This window comes from Brienomyrus brachyistius, chromosome 8 (assembly GCF_023856365.1).
Source record: "Brienomyrus brachyistius isolate T26 chromosome 8, BBRACH_0.4, whole genome shotgun sequence".
Lineage (NCBI taxonomy): Eukaryota > Metazoa > Chordata > Actinopteri > Osteoglossiformes > Mormyridae > Brienomyrus > Brienomyrus brachyistius.
The window spans coordinates 19,583,473-19,602,472 of record NC_064540.1 but is presented as its reverse complement, the minus strand read 5'-3'; the positions used below and the strand labels follow the sequence as shown (position 1 = coordinate 19,602,472).

Sequence of the window (19,000 nt, the reverse complement as noted above, 5' to 3'; positions counted from 1 at the left end):
AGCAGCTAACTCTAGTGAACTATAGTAAGTTAGTTTCAGTGAAAGAGCTTAAGTGGAGTTTTATACCTTGTTAGTTGTTTTGGAGGATGACCTGGTGTCAAGAAGGGCAGAAAAGAAGCCACTTCTCTCCAAGAAAAACATCAGGGACAGACTGATATTCTACAAAACATACAGGGATTGGACTGCTGAGGACTGGGGTAAAGTCATTTTCTCTGATGAATCCCCTTTCCCATTGTTTGGGGGCATTCGGAAGGAAGATTGTCTGGAGAAGAAAAGGAGAGTGCTACCATCAGTCCTGTGTCATGCCAACAGCAAAGCATCTTGAGATCATTCATGTGTGGGGATGCTTCTCAGGCAAGGGACTGGGCTCACTCACAATTTTTCCTAAGAACACAGCTAGGAATAAAGAACGATACCAAACCATCCCCCATGAGCCATCCCCAAACCATCCCCCAACTTCTCCCAACAATACAGTTTGGTGACGAACAATGTCTTTTCCCGGACCGATGGAGCACCGTGCCATAAGGCAAAAGTGATAACTAAGTAGCTCAGGGAACAAAACATCGACATTTTGGGTCCATGTCCAGGAAACTCCCCAAACCTTAATCCCATTGACAATTTGTGGTCAATCCTCAAGAGGCGGATGGACAAACAAAAACCCACAAATTCGGACAAACTCCAAGTATTGATTATGCAAGAATGGGCTGCCATCTGTCAGGATTTGGCCCAGAAGTTGATTGACAGCATGCCAGGGCGAATTGCAGAGGTCTTGAAAAAGAAGGACCAACACTGCAAAATAAACTCTTTGCTTAATGTAATTGTCAATAAAAGCCTTTGACACTTATGAAATGCTTGTAATTAAACTTTAGTATACCATAGAAACATCTGATTAAAAAGATCAACAAACACTGAAGCTTCAAACGTTGTGAAAAGCAATACCCATCCATCCATCTTCCAAATCGCTTATCCTACTGGGTCGCGGGGGGCCCAGAAGCAATGGGCATGAGATAGGGAACAACTCAGGATGGGGGGCCAGCCCATCGCAGGGCACACTCACACATCATTCACTCACACAGGCACACCTATGGGCAATTTAGTAACTCCAATTAGCCTCAGCATGTTTTTGGACTGTGGGGGGAAACCGGAGTACATAGAGAAAACCCCACGGTGACATAGGGAAAACACGCAAACTCCACACATATGTGACCCAGGCAGAGACTCGAACCTGGGTCCCAGAGGTGTGAGGCAACAGTGCTAACCATTGCACCACCATGCCGCCCCTTATGAAATATTATACTTCATAATTTTGCGGCTAAAAATGATCATCTCCAATATGGTGAAAACCCATCTCAGGTCACATGCTGTTTTGTCTTTGGAGAGTGTTGTGTATATCAAGTGAAATAGCTATACTTATAGTAAATATTACCACCTAATTTGATCCTTCAGTGTTGTTAAACTGCAATTGCTTTTTTAGTACAAAATGATGCTCTTAAAATTTGAATTGTGATCTGTTATGCCACAAAATCAGACAAAAGCAAGTGTTTGGGGGCGGGGCAACAGAGCTTTATTGCACTTAGACCAGGGGTCAATAAACAGGGAATCAAGAGTGGGGAAGGACTCAGGCATACACATGAACTAGACTTCAATGACAGGACTGGGGAACACAGGACTGGGAGACAGTCCTACACAGGACTGATGAGGGAGCAAATAAGAGGCAGCTGGAGTGATCCACAAGAGTGCTGAAGCGAGAGATAAGATGAAACAAGCAGTAGGTGTGGCTCGTTAGAGTCACATTAGGGAGAGCTTGTGGGGGCTGGAATGCGGGCTGTGACATACTGTGTCTTTAACATCACATATAAATTATAAATAGGTAAGTTAGTGGTCTCGATGGAGATTCTTTTACTTGTCTCAATCTTGACTGTCTCTCTCATTTGGACTTTGTCTTGACATGGGGAATCTCTTTGGACTCACTCTTGACTCAAGTAGTCCTGGTCTTGGACTTGACAAAGGTGGTCTCGACTATGATAACAGGATGCATGACTGAGTGCTTCAAGTGTTCCATTGTACCTTCTTCCACTAGTTTGTTCATGATTGTTCGTCTCCGTATCCTTAACCTCTATCCCTGACTTGTCGTTGTATCACAAACTCACTCTAAATTGACTCCTTCCATGATTACTGTTTCTACCTCACTTCTGCCACCAGCACTGTACTTATACACTTTCTTGTTACTTATTTATTTCATTATAATCATGGGATACTATGGTCCTGGGAGATGTCTCCTTAATGGGGGATCATTCAGTTAGAAATTTTATGTCATTAACTGTAATCCAGAACAAAGCTCTGAACCAAAGATGGATTTTTTTTTATGTAAGCAACTGTATGGTACTTTTTTGAACCCTGGATGGAAATTAAGATCTCACAGTCTATATTCTGGCACCAAAATGACAAACAGACATTATTTTTTCCTTAAAATGTTTGTGCATTTGGTGTCAGAATCAAGACTATGACTTATAGACACATGTACTGTAGTCTGTATTTATGAAGTGAGCAGATGTATCTGGGGATACTGTCTCATAAAATGATGGATGACATTTCTTTATAGACTGGGAAGAATTCAATGCCTGTATTGATGAATGGCAGTGTACTTACTGAGTAGTTTGGCTTATCTTAAGAAAACCAAAGTTTCTTAACGCTATGGGGAAACCATGTTCATCTGGGAGCGTCAATGGTTTTTGTTCAAAAGAAGCACAGTTTATTGATGATGAAACCAGCTGAGAGGGTGCAACACCTTCTCAAAGCTCCCACGACAGATATTAAGGTGGCATTTCCTTAATCTCTTCTCAGAAATCAGGTGTACTTGCCATTAAGCAAATGTTTCTCCTTAACACACAGAAACTGGCACCAGAAACCCAGCAAGCAAACATCCCCCTGACTTGGATATGAATAATATGTTGTATATATCAGTTATGGCTCATTAATTCTGAGCAACTCCAGCAATGTGTCTTCTGTTGGTTTTCCACTCCTGCTCACGTCACAGTTATACATACAAAGGGGTTAAAATAATGCCAGTACCGTAACACATCCCCATAGCAGCCAACCTGAATATGTTAATAAAACCTCCAGCAATGCATGTAGTGATGGGGGCTGTAAAGACATGCCTGTTGTGGGGGATCAGCTCATGCATACTCAAGGAGATGCTGTAGCTCACAGTAGCCTATTGAGGAACTGTCCTTATGTTGTGAAGTGCCACCTAAACGTCAATATCAGAGCAGGTTGACCCCCTATGCTCCCTCCTCATGTCTTGGTCGTCACAGCAAGGTCCAGTGATTTCAGAGGTACCGTATCCACAGTAAACTGTCAGTCCCCAAAGAACCTAGTTGGGAATAAGTATCAGTTATCAAAGGCTAAAGTCAACTACAAATTTCTGGTAATTACTTCGTCTCAGTTGCTGCCATTAATGCAATAAAAGAATTCACTATGCTTTATTTGTGTTAACAAACCACATTTAGTTGTGTTTCTGATTCTCTGTGCATGATCCAATGCAGTTGCATTGAATATTCCGGTGTGCCCTCGAATGGCCGAGAACACCAGTAATATGTGCTGCTAGAAAAAGTGATCATGGCATGTCAAGGAAACATCTAAAAGTGGCACATGCCTGTTCCACACACATTTTTCTCTTATGGCTTTTTGTCTGTGGTTCGTCTCTGTCACATACAAAGGATGTTGCTTGCTCCTCCAATTGACACTTTAGAATATTTTCAGGTTTCATTTAGTACATGAAATTGCCCTCCGTCTACATTGGTATTGGGATCCCACCAACCTTATGCAATAAAAACAGAACATTAATACTGTGGACCTGCAGGGTCAGCGCCCATCCATCCCTGCCCTTTGTGTCTCTTCCACATTTTTGCCAGTAGGTGTTGCTGGCCATCCTGTCTTGTCATTACTTGTCTGATCATGATTGTGTGTTTTCCTGCTCCCTGGACTGCTGCTTAAAGTGCTAACCCAATGGTCATGGGTTCTAGGATGGTCAGATGTCAGCCTTATATGATATTTGTATTTATTGGTTTTTCTGTTTCCCCAGTATGTTTTACTTCCTATTTGTTTGTCATCAGTTTGCCCTTTTTGTGTTCTGTTGTGGTTTTTGTTTTGTACCTTTTTGTTCTGCATTAATTAGCTTTGCATTATAGTACTAGTGTCTGGTTTAGGTCTCCTAGTTTTGATGTCTGATAAGCTTTCTAGTTCTGTTAATCGGCCCCACCTCTTGTTCATCGTCTTGTCCTTTCTTTGTTTGGTTCTTTGGGTATTGTTGGAGAAAGCGTCAGGCTTTCCACCCCAACTCTGCACACAGGACCAAACTACAGTATATGTTGGAGAAAGCGTCAGGCTTTCCACCCCAACTCTGCACACAGGACCAAACTACAGTATATGTTGGAGAAAGCGTCAGGCTTTCCACCCCAACTCTGCACACACTATTAATTACGAGACAACATACTCAAAGTTTTACTTGCGCAAGGGTACCCACACTCTCAGCAGAATGTGCTACAAAGGGTGGTTCCCCTTGGCTCCTTTATTTATAGTCAGTGGGAGGCGCAGGGGTCTAGCAAAATAGGGAGGTGAGAGCAAGAAGAGAAACTTCTGGTTTTGAATCTAAAGTATGAGGCTAGAGGAAAACAAAATAATGTATATACATATTTACACTCATTGCTGATTATACAGAAATGATAACAAATGATTAATAACAGTTTCTTCAACCTAACAGGTATTGTTCTCACCTGTCCTGTGTTGTCTTGTCAGCCTTCTGTGTATTTAAGTACCTGCTCCTGTTGTCTTCTTGAGTCAGTCATTGTCTGTCAGTGAAGGTTACTCTGTGTTACTTCACCTCAGTATCCAATTGCTTTGTCCTGCTCCCTTCTTATATTATTCTATGGTGTTTTTGAGTTAGCCCTTGTCTTTCCCATTTGTCTTTTGACCCCTCACGGTCACATTTATTTTGTGTTTATCCCAGTGTCTTCTGTTTTTGCCAATAAACCCCCCTTTGTCTTGGAGCCACTCATGGATCGTCACTTTTGTTTTCCTGCCTGCACCATGCCTCACCACCGTAATGGCACCAGTAGGCTTGCAACGTAATACTGAGATAAGTGAAGCTTCATGCATATGGCATTGGTGTACATTTATGACAGCTCAGTTTTAATTTGATCCTGAGGGACCATAGTAAAGTTGCAGATGATTGGCTTGTTTTAATCATTGTCCTAAATGTAAAACATCTTTTAAAGTATGAAGTATGGTTTAAAGACATTTTTTAAAGTGTGAAGAAACATAGCACAATATTCTGCTAAACGTGCACAATACCACCGATATCTGCTAGCTATCTGCACCATACTAGATGTTTGCATGTATGCTGGAGAGCATCATCAAATTGGGGTAATGACGTGTAAGCTGGGGTGTTGTATAACTCCTGCAAATCTCACCTCAACAGTGTCGTATCCCAGGTAGCCAGTCATGCTGCCAGTGCCATACTGAATGGACACAGTCTAGGAGGTGCCCTCGAAGGTGGAAGACTGCTGAGGATCATATAACGCGTGGTTGGCTAGAGGGAAGATTCAATAGAATTCGGTGAATGATCAGTACAGAGTTGAGGTCTTCATCTAAAGCCCAATGAAGAGTGTATTAATTTAAAACACTAAATAAAATAGACATCATTTCCACTAAGTTGCTCATGTACACAAGTAGAAGTACTTAGTTAGTGTTCCAGTGGTGATCACAGCTGTACTAACAAAGCAATGTAGCAGATTTGCATAGCAGAAAGTATGCTAAGCTCTGAAATTTATCAACGGAATTTTCACAGAGATTATAAAATGCAGAATACTTGAAAAAAAATCTTGAATCTCCAAAATTTAACAAAAAATACCTTCAGCTAATGTTGGTGCTCAACAGATCGTATTATAACTTTTCCACAGTCTATAATTCATTCTGAGATTCAGGGGTTTGTTGCCAACTGCATAGCTGCTGTCAAACTTGGCAATGGGGTTGTAGGGATACTTCTGCCTGAAGACATCCCATAGACCCTTCTCCTGCATTTTTTGCCTCACGGTCTTTCCCTTTATCAGGGGAAACCTGTAGGAACATCAGACACAGTCTTCTAGTTGAACCCTAAACCAAACCCTTCAAGAAAGCATGGTAAGCAATAGAATGAAGGTCTTACTTGTGCAGGCACTCGGAGAGGGCCACCAGGCCGAACAGCAGAAAGGCTAGCTTCATCATGGCTGTGAATACTTGTCTCCACTCAAATGGAAAGCTGTTGGAAAACTACAGGTCCAGGTTTTATATACAGGCTTCTGGTTTATTCAGTCTAGCTCTTTATCAGTAGGATAAGAAAACAAAGCCTTCAGTTGAATTTATGATAAGAGCTACCCTAAGGTAACACAAGTGGCAGGATATTCTAGGATTTTCCTTCAAAGATGTCAAAATCAAATCAAATCAAATCTAATCAAATCAAATCAAAGTTTTATTGTCATACACACAGACATACTCAATACAATGCGCAGTAAAATACTTGGTTGACTAACTGTAATACTTTAATACTTTTAATACTGTGTATTAACAGGAAACAAACAAATATAAAAAGATAAAAGAGGGTGTCAAACATTAAAGATTGACAGTAGAATTATAAGTGAGTGGTGGCAGTGCAATATGTTGAATATGTCAATATTTACATATTTACATAATATTTACATCATATGACTGGACATTTGCACAAAGTATATTAGACTCCTTTGGTTTTAGCTCATTTGACCGGCGCCCTTGGTTAGGAAATATGTGTATTCACAGAAATTATCCAAATACAACTTGGAACAAATTTTTAATGCATATCGACAGACTACGACCTTATGTTTAACATGCTTAAGTATACTTTCTTCTCTAGATTTTTGGAAGCTCGGACCTGTTTCTTGACCTACTTTGAACTCCTCCTGAATGTCCAAGCTCCTCACTGTATTTCTAGGGCTGAGCCCAGACACTCTGTGGAGGAATCTCATTTATGCTGCTTGTATCTAGGATTTCATTCTTTTGCCCACTACCCAAAGCTTGTGTGAACTGGTGAGGGTAGAAACATTGATCAACTGGTATATTCATAGCTTTGCCTTCTGGCTCAGCTCTCTCTTCACCACAACAAACTAGTGCAATGTTCACATAACTGCTGACACTACATCGATCCGCCTGCCAATTGCCTGCTGCACTCTTCCGTCACTCGTGAACAAGATCCAAAGATACTTACTCTTTGCCAACCAGAAGAGGGCAATCCACCCTTTTCTGGTTGAGAACCATGACCAGACTTTTAGGTGCTGATCCTTATCCCAGTGACATTACACTCAGCTGCAAACCACAGAAATGCATGCTGCAGGTCACATCTGGTTGAAGCCAGCAGGACCACATCATCTGCAAAAAGCAAAGATTCAATCCTGAGGTCACTGAACCAGACCTCCTCCACCCCCTTGCCCCTTGGCTATGCCAAGAAATTCTGTCCATAAAGCTTCTGAACAAAACTGGTGACAAGGAGCAACCCTGGCAGAGTCCAACAACCACCAGGAAGTCTGACTTACTGCTGGCAATGTAAACCAAACTTTTACTGTGGACTAATGGCTTAGAACAGTGGGGACCCCATACTCCTGAAGCACCCCCCCCCCCCCCCCCACAGGACCCATGAAGGGACACGGTCATATGCAGGTGTTTGTTTTTGTTGGGCAAACTCCCATGAACCCTCCAGTATCCTTGTGAGGGTGAAGAGCTCGTCTAGCATTTTACAACCAGGATGGAATCCACATTGCTCTCCAATACAAACTGTCTCCCATTATGTATGATGATTAGCAGAGAGATGTTTCCACTGAGCAGTACTTTAACTCACATGATCATTGCCCTGGGGTATATGACTGAGTGCTTTAGGTGTTCCATTGTACCTTCTGCCGTTAACTTATTCAAGGGTGTTGGTATCTACATCCTTAACTTCTCTCTCTGATTCATCGCTGTATCATGCACATACTCTAAATGGGCTCCTTCCATGATTACTGTTTACAACAGGCCTAGCTTCTGCCACTGTCCTTAACAATCTGAGGTTGTCTCTAGAGTATGCACTAATTTCCCATAAATCACAGGAGCAGTGTGTGGCTCAGTGGGCTCCCCCTTAGCACCTGTGACCAGAAGGTCACTGCTTATTTGCTGGCCTCAGCATGTCTACAGGTCCTTGAGTAAGACCCTTAACCCCCAGCTCCCTGGCTGCAACAACAGGTGGCTGCTCTTCACAGCCAGCTTGCTCTCACTAAGAGAGCATAAGCATAATGAGAATTTCCCCACAGGGATCGGCAAAGTACAGTGTTGCCTGCGGTTCATGAACACAATCCGTTCCAGGAAAGTGGTTGTGAACAAATTTGTACAAGAACCAAGGCATTTTTTCCCATAAGAAAGCATTGAAATTAGATTAATTCATTCACAAGCCTACTAAATAATAATTTTGTTAATAAGTTTTCTGGTTTTTATAGTAAAAACGTTAAAGAGAAACATAATATAGTGTGGTGATGGGCGGACCAAGGCATCGTGAGTGCAGAGACAGACAGTGAAGACTTGCTGGGACATGCAGTGCATGCTGGGACATACTGGGGCATGCTGGGACATGCTGGGGCATGCTGGGACATACTGGGGCATGCTGGGACATGCTGGGGCATGCTGGGACATGCAGCGCATGCTGGGACATGCGCCCCGCTGGTGCTACACTAGTATCTGGTATCTGGTTGAGGAATCTGTTTGTCAACCAAAATTTGTACACGAACCAATGCATTTTTTTCACGAAATGTTTGGTCGTGAACCAAATTCTTCGTAGACCACAGCATTATCATAAGTTGCAAAATGTCAACGCATATTAATATTAGATATTGTGTAGATTATCAGTGTCGTGCAGATTTTAAATTATTTAGGCATGTTTTGGTGATAATAATGGATTACTGACTGTTGTCTAAATATCTGTAAAAGGGACCTGCTAATTCTCCTAGGTGTTCCTTGATTTTTTGCCAATAAAGACAGACCTGACTTGTTTTTACATTATGCCATATGCTGAAAACCAGCACTGTACTGCAGTGTTTGTAAAAGAAACCCAAAACACATTCAATCAGTCATGAAAGCGTCAAAGGGAAACACTTTAATGGAATATTGCTTGCATTCATTGACTTATGACAATCATATGGATGGGACGTTTGTTACTTGTACACTTTTCTGGTCTGTTTCTCATGGTTATCCTACATATACAATCCTACATTTCACATGTCGTTTACACAGTATTAAGCTGATCCAGCTGCATCATGCAACTACAGCAAGACCCACTTGATTGTTGCCCCTATCAAAGATGGTGTAGAACTCTCTGATGAAGACGTCACCCAGGATCCAGAGCTCACTGTTGCCACCATTACTAATGTCAATCATGCATCCATTGCTATTCTATAATGACAAAGTAAAACAAACAATAATAATTCAAACGGTTGTCTAGATTGATGATTATGGCTTGTAGTTGTGAATAATGTAAGAGGGAGAGACAAGGCAGCAATGGAGTTGTTTATTCTCTAGTGATAAGTAACATGTCATTGGTGGAATGATATAACAGAAAGATAATCAGAAGAAGGGCAGCAGGAAATAGATGAACAGTAAATGTTTGCTATGTATAATTTTCTGATCTCTGTTTCTCATGGTTGTACTGCTCTCATTGGAGTTATATATATAGAGTTATATATACAGAGGAAATGGATACTGTGAAGTGACAGCCGCAAAATCTCCCATTGAGATCTACAGCAATAGAGTGAAGCTTAATTCTGGTTGTGTAAATCATACCTGAGATACATAAGCAGAGGAAGGGATACTGAAGGCATATCCACCAAGGGTAAAGGTCAGGTCAGGCATAGATCCCACGCTGTTGCAGTTCACGAATGCCTACGGGACACAGTCCTTCATGTTATTTTTTTGTTCATGCAGTATTATTTGAAGGTCAAAGTCGTGCAGGCCAAGTTACTTACGTCTCCATTTTGGTCCACAGAAGCGCCCAAAAAGCTCAGGAGGTTTTGAATGTCACTGCTTGGTCCAACAATATAGGAGGTGCCGGTATCCACAATAGCTTGGCAACCACCAGCACAAGCGACAGCCTCTCCATTGCTAGTCACACTGCAATGGACCAAAGATCAGCTGACCACTGATGAACAGACAGCAGCTAAATCTGTCCCTTACACTCCTATAGAAATTGTTTCCCAGGAAATGACCTGATTGTCTTTCAGAGGAACAGGGTTATGAGCTTTTTCTGTTATTGGCATTTCGTTTTAATTTACTCTCAGTCAAAGCACATCAATACTTAAATTCCTGAAAAAAAAACGGATAAATTGTATGAAGTTACTGGGATACAACTGTGCTTTACCAATTACATTTGGTTGGACTGAATTTTGATTTTCGAGATTTTTCTGAGCTAAAAAGTTTACAATTTTAAAGCTCCCCCACACTTAACAAATTGTTGTACATATCATTTCAAATGTTTGAATGGCTTGTAGACTAGAGGTGCTGATAGATGATGACTGTGTAATAGCATAGATCAGTATATAAATTTGGCATAAGAGTAATTTTAGATGAGGGTGTGAATGTTCCAAGATGTAGCAAAGACAGGTTACAATAGTTCCCTTCACCTTTGCCATGTTACCAATATATTTGATGTGCTGTACAGAGCAAGTAATTGTTTATGATATATGAAGATTTGAAAACCTGATGCCAAAAGAAGCTGACCAGACACTGACCTATTCATGCTGATCTGCCAGTAGGATTCAGAAGACAGTGGGATCCAGTAAATGGAACCTGTGTAATATGACTCGTCGATCCCACCAAAGATCACCACACTGCCTTCTTCACTATCGCTGAAAAAGAAACACTATGTTAGGTGACATGGCTGTATAATTTCCTGCTTATGTGACCAATGGTCTGGCCCCACCTGCTCAGGTAGACGGAAAACAGGTCCTGAGAAACCAGCTCCTGGCTCATCATATTATCGAAGACTGGGGTGGCACCAGAAGAAGAAAGTGAAGGGAAGGCAAGTCCCAGGATCCCATCAGGTACCATATAGTACATGAAGTCGTCCTCCGTCTCACTCAGACCAAAGATCTGATTGGCAATGGTGATCCCACCAACCTTATGCAATGAAAACAGATCATTAATATTGCGGACCAATAGGCTTACAATATAATATTGAGATAAGTGAAGCTCCATGCATGTGGCATTATTGTACAGTTATGACAGCCCAGTTTTAATTGGATCCCCAGGGCCTAGAGTCAAGTTGCAGATGATTGGCTTGTTTTAATCAGTGTCCAAAATGTAAAACTTAGCTAAAGTGCTAATAAACAACCGAAAGATACAACACACAATTTTTCTGAACACACACTATATAACTCCTGCAAATCTCACCTCAACAGTGTCATATCCCAGGTAGCCTGTCATGCTGCCAGTGCCATACTGAATGGACACAGTCTGGGAGGTGCCCTCGAAGGTGGAGGACTGCTGAGGATCAAATAACGCGTGGTTGGCTAGAGGGAAGATTCAATAGAATTTGGTGAATGATCAGAGTTGAGGTCTTCATCTGCAGTTCAAGTCGTGAAGAAGGTATTTATATAGAACACTACTATTCTACTCATCGTTGTAGGAGTCTTTAGCAATTCAGAATGAACAACTTGCTGAAACAGGAGAATTTTTTAACTCGAACCTATAATTTTGAATGCTTGTGTCCTCAGTCTCTATGCCTCCTGATATCCTTGGCGCAAGACAAGGAATAACCCCAGGATGGGATGCCAACCCATTGCAGGGCACGCACACCATTCATGTCTATGGACAATTTGGTAATTCCAATTCGACATAGCATGTTTTTGGACTGTGTAGGGAAACCGGAGTACCCAGAAGAAATCCCAGGATGACACAGGGAGCCATGATGAAGACTTGAACCCTTTTTTCAGAGGTGTGAGAAGAACGTGCTAATGACAGCACCACCATACCACCACATAACAAATTATTGTCTCTTCTATGTACAAGAACTTCATAAAAGTCTTGACCATACCCAAAATCCCAAATCCCATACCCAATAATAGCAATAGTCTTCACTCACTGCAAGCTTGGCTGGAACAGTAGGTGGAGGGAACCCACAGGTTAGAAGAGCCAGTATCAAAAAGCACCGTGAAGGACTGGGCGGGAGTTCCAATAGAGATCACACCATAATATGACAGCTGCATCGGCAGAAGGGTAAAATGCAGATTAGTGGACAGTCAGTTTAATACATGCATTGCAACTTTGCTTATTGAATCATTCATTCTGAAGAGATTCCAGAAGGGAATCTTAGTTTCACTTACATCAGCATCATTAGTCATAGATTCAGTGCCAACTGCATAGCTGCTGTCAAACTTGGCCATGGGTTTGTAGGGATGCTTCTGCCTGAAGACATCCCATAGACCCTTCTCCTGCATTTTTTGCCTCACGGTCTTTCCCTTTATCAGGGGAAACCTGTAGGAACATCAGACACAGTCTTCTAGTTGAACCCTAAACCAAGCCCTTCAAGAAAGCATGGTAAGCAATAGAATGAAGGTCTTACTTGTGCAGGCACTCGGAGAGGGCCACCAGGCCGAACAGCAGAAAGGCTAGCTTCATCATGGCTGTGAATACTTGTCTCCACTCAAATGGAAAGCTGTTGGAAAACTGCAGGTCCAGGTTTTATATACAGGCTTCTGGTTTATTCAGTGTAGCTCTTTATCAGTAGGATAAGAAAACAACTGTAAATGAGACCGTAGGATGTTTTACATCAGTTTTTCCTCAAATGGGGTCAAAAGCACTTATCTTGAGCATAATATTTATCTTGTGTTTCTGTGACATTGAGATCAAAATTGTGCCAGAGCGATTAAATGTAAATGACTTACATTCAATAAGCTAGGAAGGTGGAATTGACAGCGTTGCTTTTACTTGGATATATTTTTTGTGCCTTTTTGCATAATGGACAATTTAGCCGCATGGACAAATTATATTCACCATGAGCATACTGTCATGCCCGGCTCATCCGATCCTCGTGTATGCTACGCCCCCTGATTATCCACGTGTGCTTCCCTGATCTTGCCCAGCTGTGTCCAATTATTTTCGCCCAGTCTCATCTATTTCAGTCCGTGTCTTGCCCTGGTTTCTTGTCCATCATTGATGTTAGTCAATGTCTGATGTTTCCTGCTCTCCGTTTCCCCGATTTCTGCAATAAATCCCCGTTTTCCCTGTACTTCGCCTGCTTGCCTGCTTCCTGCCAGTGCGATTACCCGCTTACCAGGCGAACTCTGACACATACTGAGTTTCAAAGTTAGTTATCTACAGTATATAACCTCTCCTACAGTAAGTTAAATGAATTAATGAAAAAATAATACTTTACATTCCCCATTGATTTTAGGACTAGGAAATGTATTGATTGAGGTCAACAAAACACAAAAATGATGTATATCCATCCATCCATTTTCCAAACTGCTTACCCTACCAGGTTGCGGGGGGTCCGGAGCCTATCCCGGAAACAATGGGCACGAGGCAGGGAACAACCCAGGATGGGGGGCCAGCCCATCGCAGGGCACACTCACACACCATTCACGCACACATGCACACCTATGGGCAATTTAGCAACTCCAATTAGCCTCAGCATGTTTTTGGACTGTGGGGGGAAACCGGAGTACCCGGAAGAGAGCCCACAACGACATGGGGAGAACATGCAAACTCCACACACATGTGACCCAGGCGGAGACTCGAACCTGGGTCCCAGAGGTGTGAGGCAACAGTGCTAACCACTGCACCATCATGCCGTCCCCATAATGTATATCCTTAGCACAATTAATGCATCATCACTCATACAACAGAACTTAGCTGTTTGGCTCAGTTAGCTTTCCTCCAATAGCTGAGGAGTGCATGTTCTGAGAAAGTGCTCACCTATAGACTCAAAGGACATAAGACTGTACATCATGTACTTAGTGGTCTCTTTTGTCATTATCAAACTGGAAAATAAATATCACTATGCTAGCTGCTCTCCTTTCAGATTGCAGGCTGATATAGCTGCCAGGAAGGACATATACAGTCTGGTTTGTTGCAGCATTATTGTCCAGCTTCGTAAATTTCCATCCATCTTCTAGCCACTTATTTTGGTCACAGGGACTTCTGTCAGTTTTTGCAGTATATAAAATGGATCTGCATAGTTTTTTATTCTTGAATGACAGATGACATTAACTGGTGTGCAGAAGTCTCAGCCAAAGTGTGCCTGGATACAAATATCAGGCAGCACACGGGGAAGCCTACAAGGCAGATCCCAAGTCAGTTTTATTCTCAAGTTTACACACTGAGAATAAACTGCCCCAATGACAGTCTCTGGTCTAAATACAAAGGTGAAGCTGAGCACTAATATGAGTTAAAACCAGGGTGAGTATTCTTGTAAATTCAGTCTATCTGGAATACCATCCAGCAGATCATCCTAGTACTTTATGTAGTTCACGTGATTTAGCTTGTTGTACATTGAGCTCATGCTACACATGGAACCTGCAGTCCACTTGTATGGAACTGACCTTCAAAGCAGAGGACTGCAGGTTCACACAGCTGAACATTCTGTCTTCCCTGATCTTCCAGCCCTTCTTCAGAAGCTGGAGGATTGTGTCTCACCTGGGGTTCCTGGAACCACAGGTCACTAAGGAAAACCATCACTTCACACTGTGGCCACAAATTCAAACAGGTCACATGTGGAGAACCTAGTTCCTAGAACCTAGTTTAGTCAGTTTGTCTTGTAATTGGTTAAAGAAGAGTCTATATAACGGCAGTGACCTTGTTTTGAAACAGGTCATAGATCATTATTTCAAAGAATACAATGAATTTCCATTCTAAAAGTAGAGTAAAAGCTTGACAAATGTTTAATTTTGAGATATGACACAATGTAAATATCATGAACAATATTTCCCAAGACATGATTACAATGTCCTTCCAAGCAGGTACAGTTCATTGTGCTGATTTTCAAGTAGCTTTAGTTTTCCACTAAGCTATGCTGATATACCATATCAATGTAATTCTAGTTTTGGAGAGATGATTCTATGTTTTGCTCCTTTGGTGTTGACTGGTCTTTAAATCACAAAGGCAAAATTAGTGAATATATGGAGTTAAGCAGAAATCAACAGATTAAAAAGGATCATTTTTACCAAGTAAAATACCAGGACGTATGTTACTCATTTGTTCTCATTATTTTAATTTAAATCTTACTTTAATATTCAGTGGAGTGTTTATATTTTGTCCCTATGTCCAGAACTAAAATTGTGGATCTTAACCAGATTTCAATCTGCTGAACTAAAAACAAAGGGAAAGTTGAATAAAACAATTAAAATGTCCTCCCATTTTAAATTGTACACATATTGCACAACTATTTGTTTTGGTGGTTTTCTTTGTCACAAGAAATGCAGTTATGCTCCAGAACCCAAAAGCATGTGTTGTGATGTTGAAAAACAAAGGTCTGTCCCTAAGTTGGCAGTTACAACAATTAACTTCCACTTTCAAGTTTGGGGGTTGGAATGTCACCTCCACTCACTGCAGTGTGCACGCTCTCCCCATTTTCTGACGTTCCTGTGCACCTTACCCACTCACAGTCCAATGGATCGCATCTTTACAAAGTAATTCATCTGAAAATGTGGGATGTAACCTATTCAGAATGTGCAATAGTTTGAAGGAGTTTCATCAGCATGCAGCAAAGCAAAGCATTATGGGGTATTGAAACTGACCCCATGAGGTAACTGATTGGAATGTAGCTGGATGTGGCTCAGCATGCTGCATTCATTAGGTTGTACGGGACAAAAGAAAAGTTGCTGTACAATCAGTAATAAAAAAATAATAAAAATCAGTTGCATGGGGCATGGAGTCCACAGAAAAAGAAACTTTATAAATGGGGCCATTTTGGCAAAGCCTTGGCTGGTTTTTAGCCCTATAGCTATACCAGTTGCTCTAGGAGCGTACAGTATTTTCTTCCCATGTGTTACAAGGCCTAATAAAACCAGGAACACACTCTGTGAAAACAAGAGACCTAGTTTACAGGCATGTGCAGACATTTTAGTATTTATAATATAGTAAGTTTGATACCTGAAGTAGCTGTCATTGGCACTTCATAAAAGTGTGATTTGCTTTCGTTTTACAATTTTCAATTCACTTAACAAATCAAGGTGGTATTTAGTCTCTGCATAGTAAGCAGACCATGACAAAAAGAAGCAAGAAATTAATATCTTGACAAAATCTCTTTATTAAAAATGATTACATGGAATAATATACAATGATTCCTGGATATAAAAATGACTAACAAGCACTCATACAGTCACGGAAAAAATTAAGAGACCACAGTAAAATTTTTTTAGTTTCACTCATTTCTCAATTTCTGGGTATCCGTCTGTGTAAAATATATATTTTTTTGTAAACTCCAACCTGGCTCTTCTCTGTTTCTCATTGAAGGGCTTCTTCCTTACTTTATGGGACTACAGTGCTGCTTCTAGGAGCCTGTTATGAACTTGTCCTAGCAGTGCACTTCACACCACTTAATGTTTCCCATTCCTTTTGAAGTTCACTTGAGATCAGCCTTGAATTCATGAGGCACTATTGGATAAGTTGACAGTCATCTCTGGCATTAGAAAGTCGCTTCCACCCTTTACCTGGCTGGTTTCTCATTGTTTCCAGTGTCTCATGCTTCACCTTGTTCTTGTTACTGATGTCTTAGAAATTTTAAGCCTAGAAGCAACCTGCCTCACAGTTTAGCCTTCTGCCAGAAGAACCAGGAAGAAACCGGGATTTAACAATGCTGATATTTAAAAAATATAGAGTGGTCTCATTTTTTTCCAGAGCTGTATGTACAAGATGAACAGCTCAGACTTAGCGTATTATTTCAGTATAACAGCCATCCATCCATTTTCCAAACCGCTTATCCTACTGGGTCGCAGGGGGGCTCCAGAGCCTATCCCGGAAGCAATGGGCACGAGGCAGGGAACAACCCAGGATGGGGGGCCAGCCCATCGCAGGGCACACTCACACACCATTCACTCACACAAGCACACCAATGGGCAATTTAGCAACTCCAATTAGCCTCAGCATGTTTTTGGACTGTAGGGGGAAACCGGAGTACCCGGAGGAAACCCCACGACGACATGGGGAGAACATGCAAACTCCAAACACATGTGACCCAGGCGGAGACTCGAACCTGGGTCCCAGAGGTGTGAGGCAACAGTGCTAACCACTGCACCATCATGCCGCCCCTTCAGCATAACATGTATACCTTTTTTTATACCATGGTAAACATATCTATGCCTCTGCATTCATAAATGGCTGAGTACTTACCAAGTGGTTTGGCACTATCTTAGGAAGACCTGACCCTGGTAATGACAAAGGGAGCATGTTCACCTGGGAGCCTAAATGAGACAAAACAGATAGTTATTCATATGATGTAGATAACAGAACACAGGTAGCCTGACAATGGCACAGCATTTCATCTAATAAAGTCAGCATGAGGTCAGGGGGATTCCTCTAGTGAGGTCAACATAGGGAAATCTCTGTGACAAGGTTAGAATAAGAACTCATCTTAAGTCAGAATGACAAGGTTACTGTGATGCTTAGACTGAAATCTCTCTACTGAAATCTACACAATAAAAGCAAGGATGTGTCTCCTGAAGTCAGTGCGACTGGGTTACAGAAATTCCTCTGGAAAAATCTGTTTAGCAGGAATTGCCAAGTATCTATAAAAATTTCCTTTGCCTTCCTGGCAGAGCATAATTTCATCTCTCAGACGCCACTTACTTGACTAAGAGGTCATCTCTAAATGAACAAAACCAAATTACCAATGGTGTTTCCCTGAACAGCCATGACCTGAATATCAGGCGTAACTACGAACTTATTACATGCACACATCATTATCATTTGACAAACACCCCTGATTACACTTCTGCAGAATGAGGTCAGAATATATGCATGTGGGGATTAAAAGCAAGTAAAAAGCACATTTATTTGTTAATCATTAAGCCTGACAAACTATCAGCATTCTGCGCAGGCAGTGAAACATTGATGGACTCCATCATCTACCCTATACGTCAATATTACTGGACACTGCCAAACATTATCACCTAATACCTAGAGGCCTTTCCAACTGCGTTACCTGTGGACCAGCGGAAAACTTACAGGATAAACGTGCTTCTTCTTTTACCTGAAGCCGATATACCCAGTACCTGCACTGCTGTGGGTTCCCTCAAGGCAGGAGAAAGAAGAGTCTGACGAGGGATGCTAGTCTTGAATCTTCTCAACAAATCCACTTGCATCACAATGTGAAATTCCTATAACTGTGCCCAGGCTGCAACTAATTATAGTTGTTATGCATACTTCTAATAAAAAGCAGCCGTGAGAAATCAGTACATCATATCTGTTGAATTGGGGTCCACTAGCTTGGTAGCTATACTGTGTAGGGTATTATCTTCCCAATTGTCCTGTGGGTGGGGGACACTAGCATTCTAACAATATATGTGTAGCTGGCTCTACCATATGAAGAACTGTTTTTTTTTTGAGGGGGCGGTGGTGGTGGAGGTTGCAGGCCACCCAGCCAAAGCCAAAGATGAAAATTCCTTGAGCCGAAACAACTATAAGGTTGTCATTAAAAAAACAAACCAAAAAAAAGGTTGAATTCCAGAAGAAGGGGGTGACAAGGCTTGGCTTTTAGCACAACTCCCTCTTTCCAGAATGTTGTCTATGTAGGAGATGAATGCTGAATAAATGCCTCTGGACTCTCCCTGAGTGTCTCCTGGGCCATCCGAGCCCCAGATGAAATCAAAGGGAGGTCGCAGCCCTGGAATTTGCTTCCTCCGGTTTTTAAAATGGAGGGTGGGGGGGGGGGGTCAAATCGGGACAGAGAACAACGCAGCAGGTGCTCCGTGTCAGG

At 41.8% G+C, this 19,000-nt stretch overlaps 1 protein-coding gene across 1 annotated transcript; it reads right to left on the bottom strand.

Annotated features, from left to right (window-relative positions):
• Positions 1–9,164: 9,164 nt before the first annotated feature.
• LOC125747272 (pepsin A-2/A-3-like) lies at positions 9,165–13,887 on the bottom strand. Its single transcript, XM_049022278.1, has 9 exons — positions 12,647–13,887; positions 12,408–12,558; positions 12,167–12,284; positions 11,476–11,594; positions 11,006–11,202; positions 10,815–10,931; positions 10,053–10,197; positions 9,871–9,969; positions 9,165–9,483 (listed from the first exon to the last, which is right to left on the bottom strand). Exons 1-9 carry the CDS (start codon positions 12,703–12,705, stop codon positions 9,346–9,348), a joined length of 1,143 nt encoding a protein of 380 aa, XP_048878235.1. The 5' UTR covers positions 12,706–13,887; the 3' UTR covers positions 9,165–9,345.
• Between the last annotated feature and the right edge of the window lie 5,113 nt (positions 13,888–19,000).

Coding starts and splice junctions, on each gene's coding strand:
- LOC125747272 (XM_049022278.1), bottom strand. CDS start 12,705: ATGATGAAGCTAGCCTTTCTGCTGTTCGGCCTGGTGGCCCTCTCCGAG. Junction 12,559..12,646: donor CTCTCCGAGTGCCTGCACAA/GTAAGACCTTCA, acceptor ATGTTCCTACAG/GTTTCCCCTGATAAAGGGAA. Junction 11,595..12,166: donor CTGTTCCAGCCAAGCTTGCA/GTGAGTGAAGAC, acceptor TCTTCCCTCTAG/CCAACCACGCGTTATTTGAT.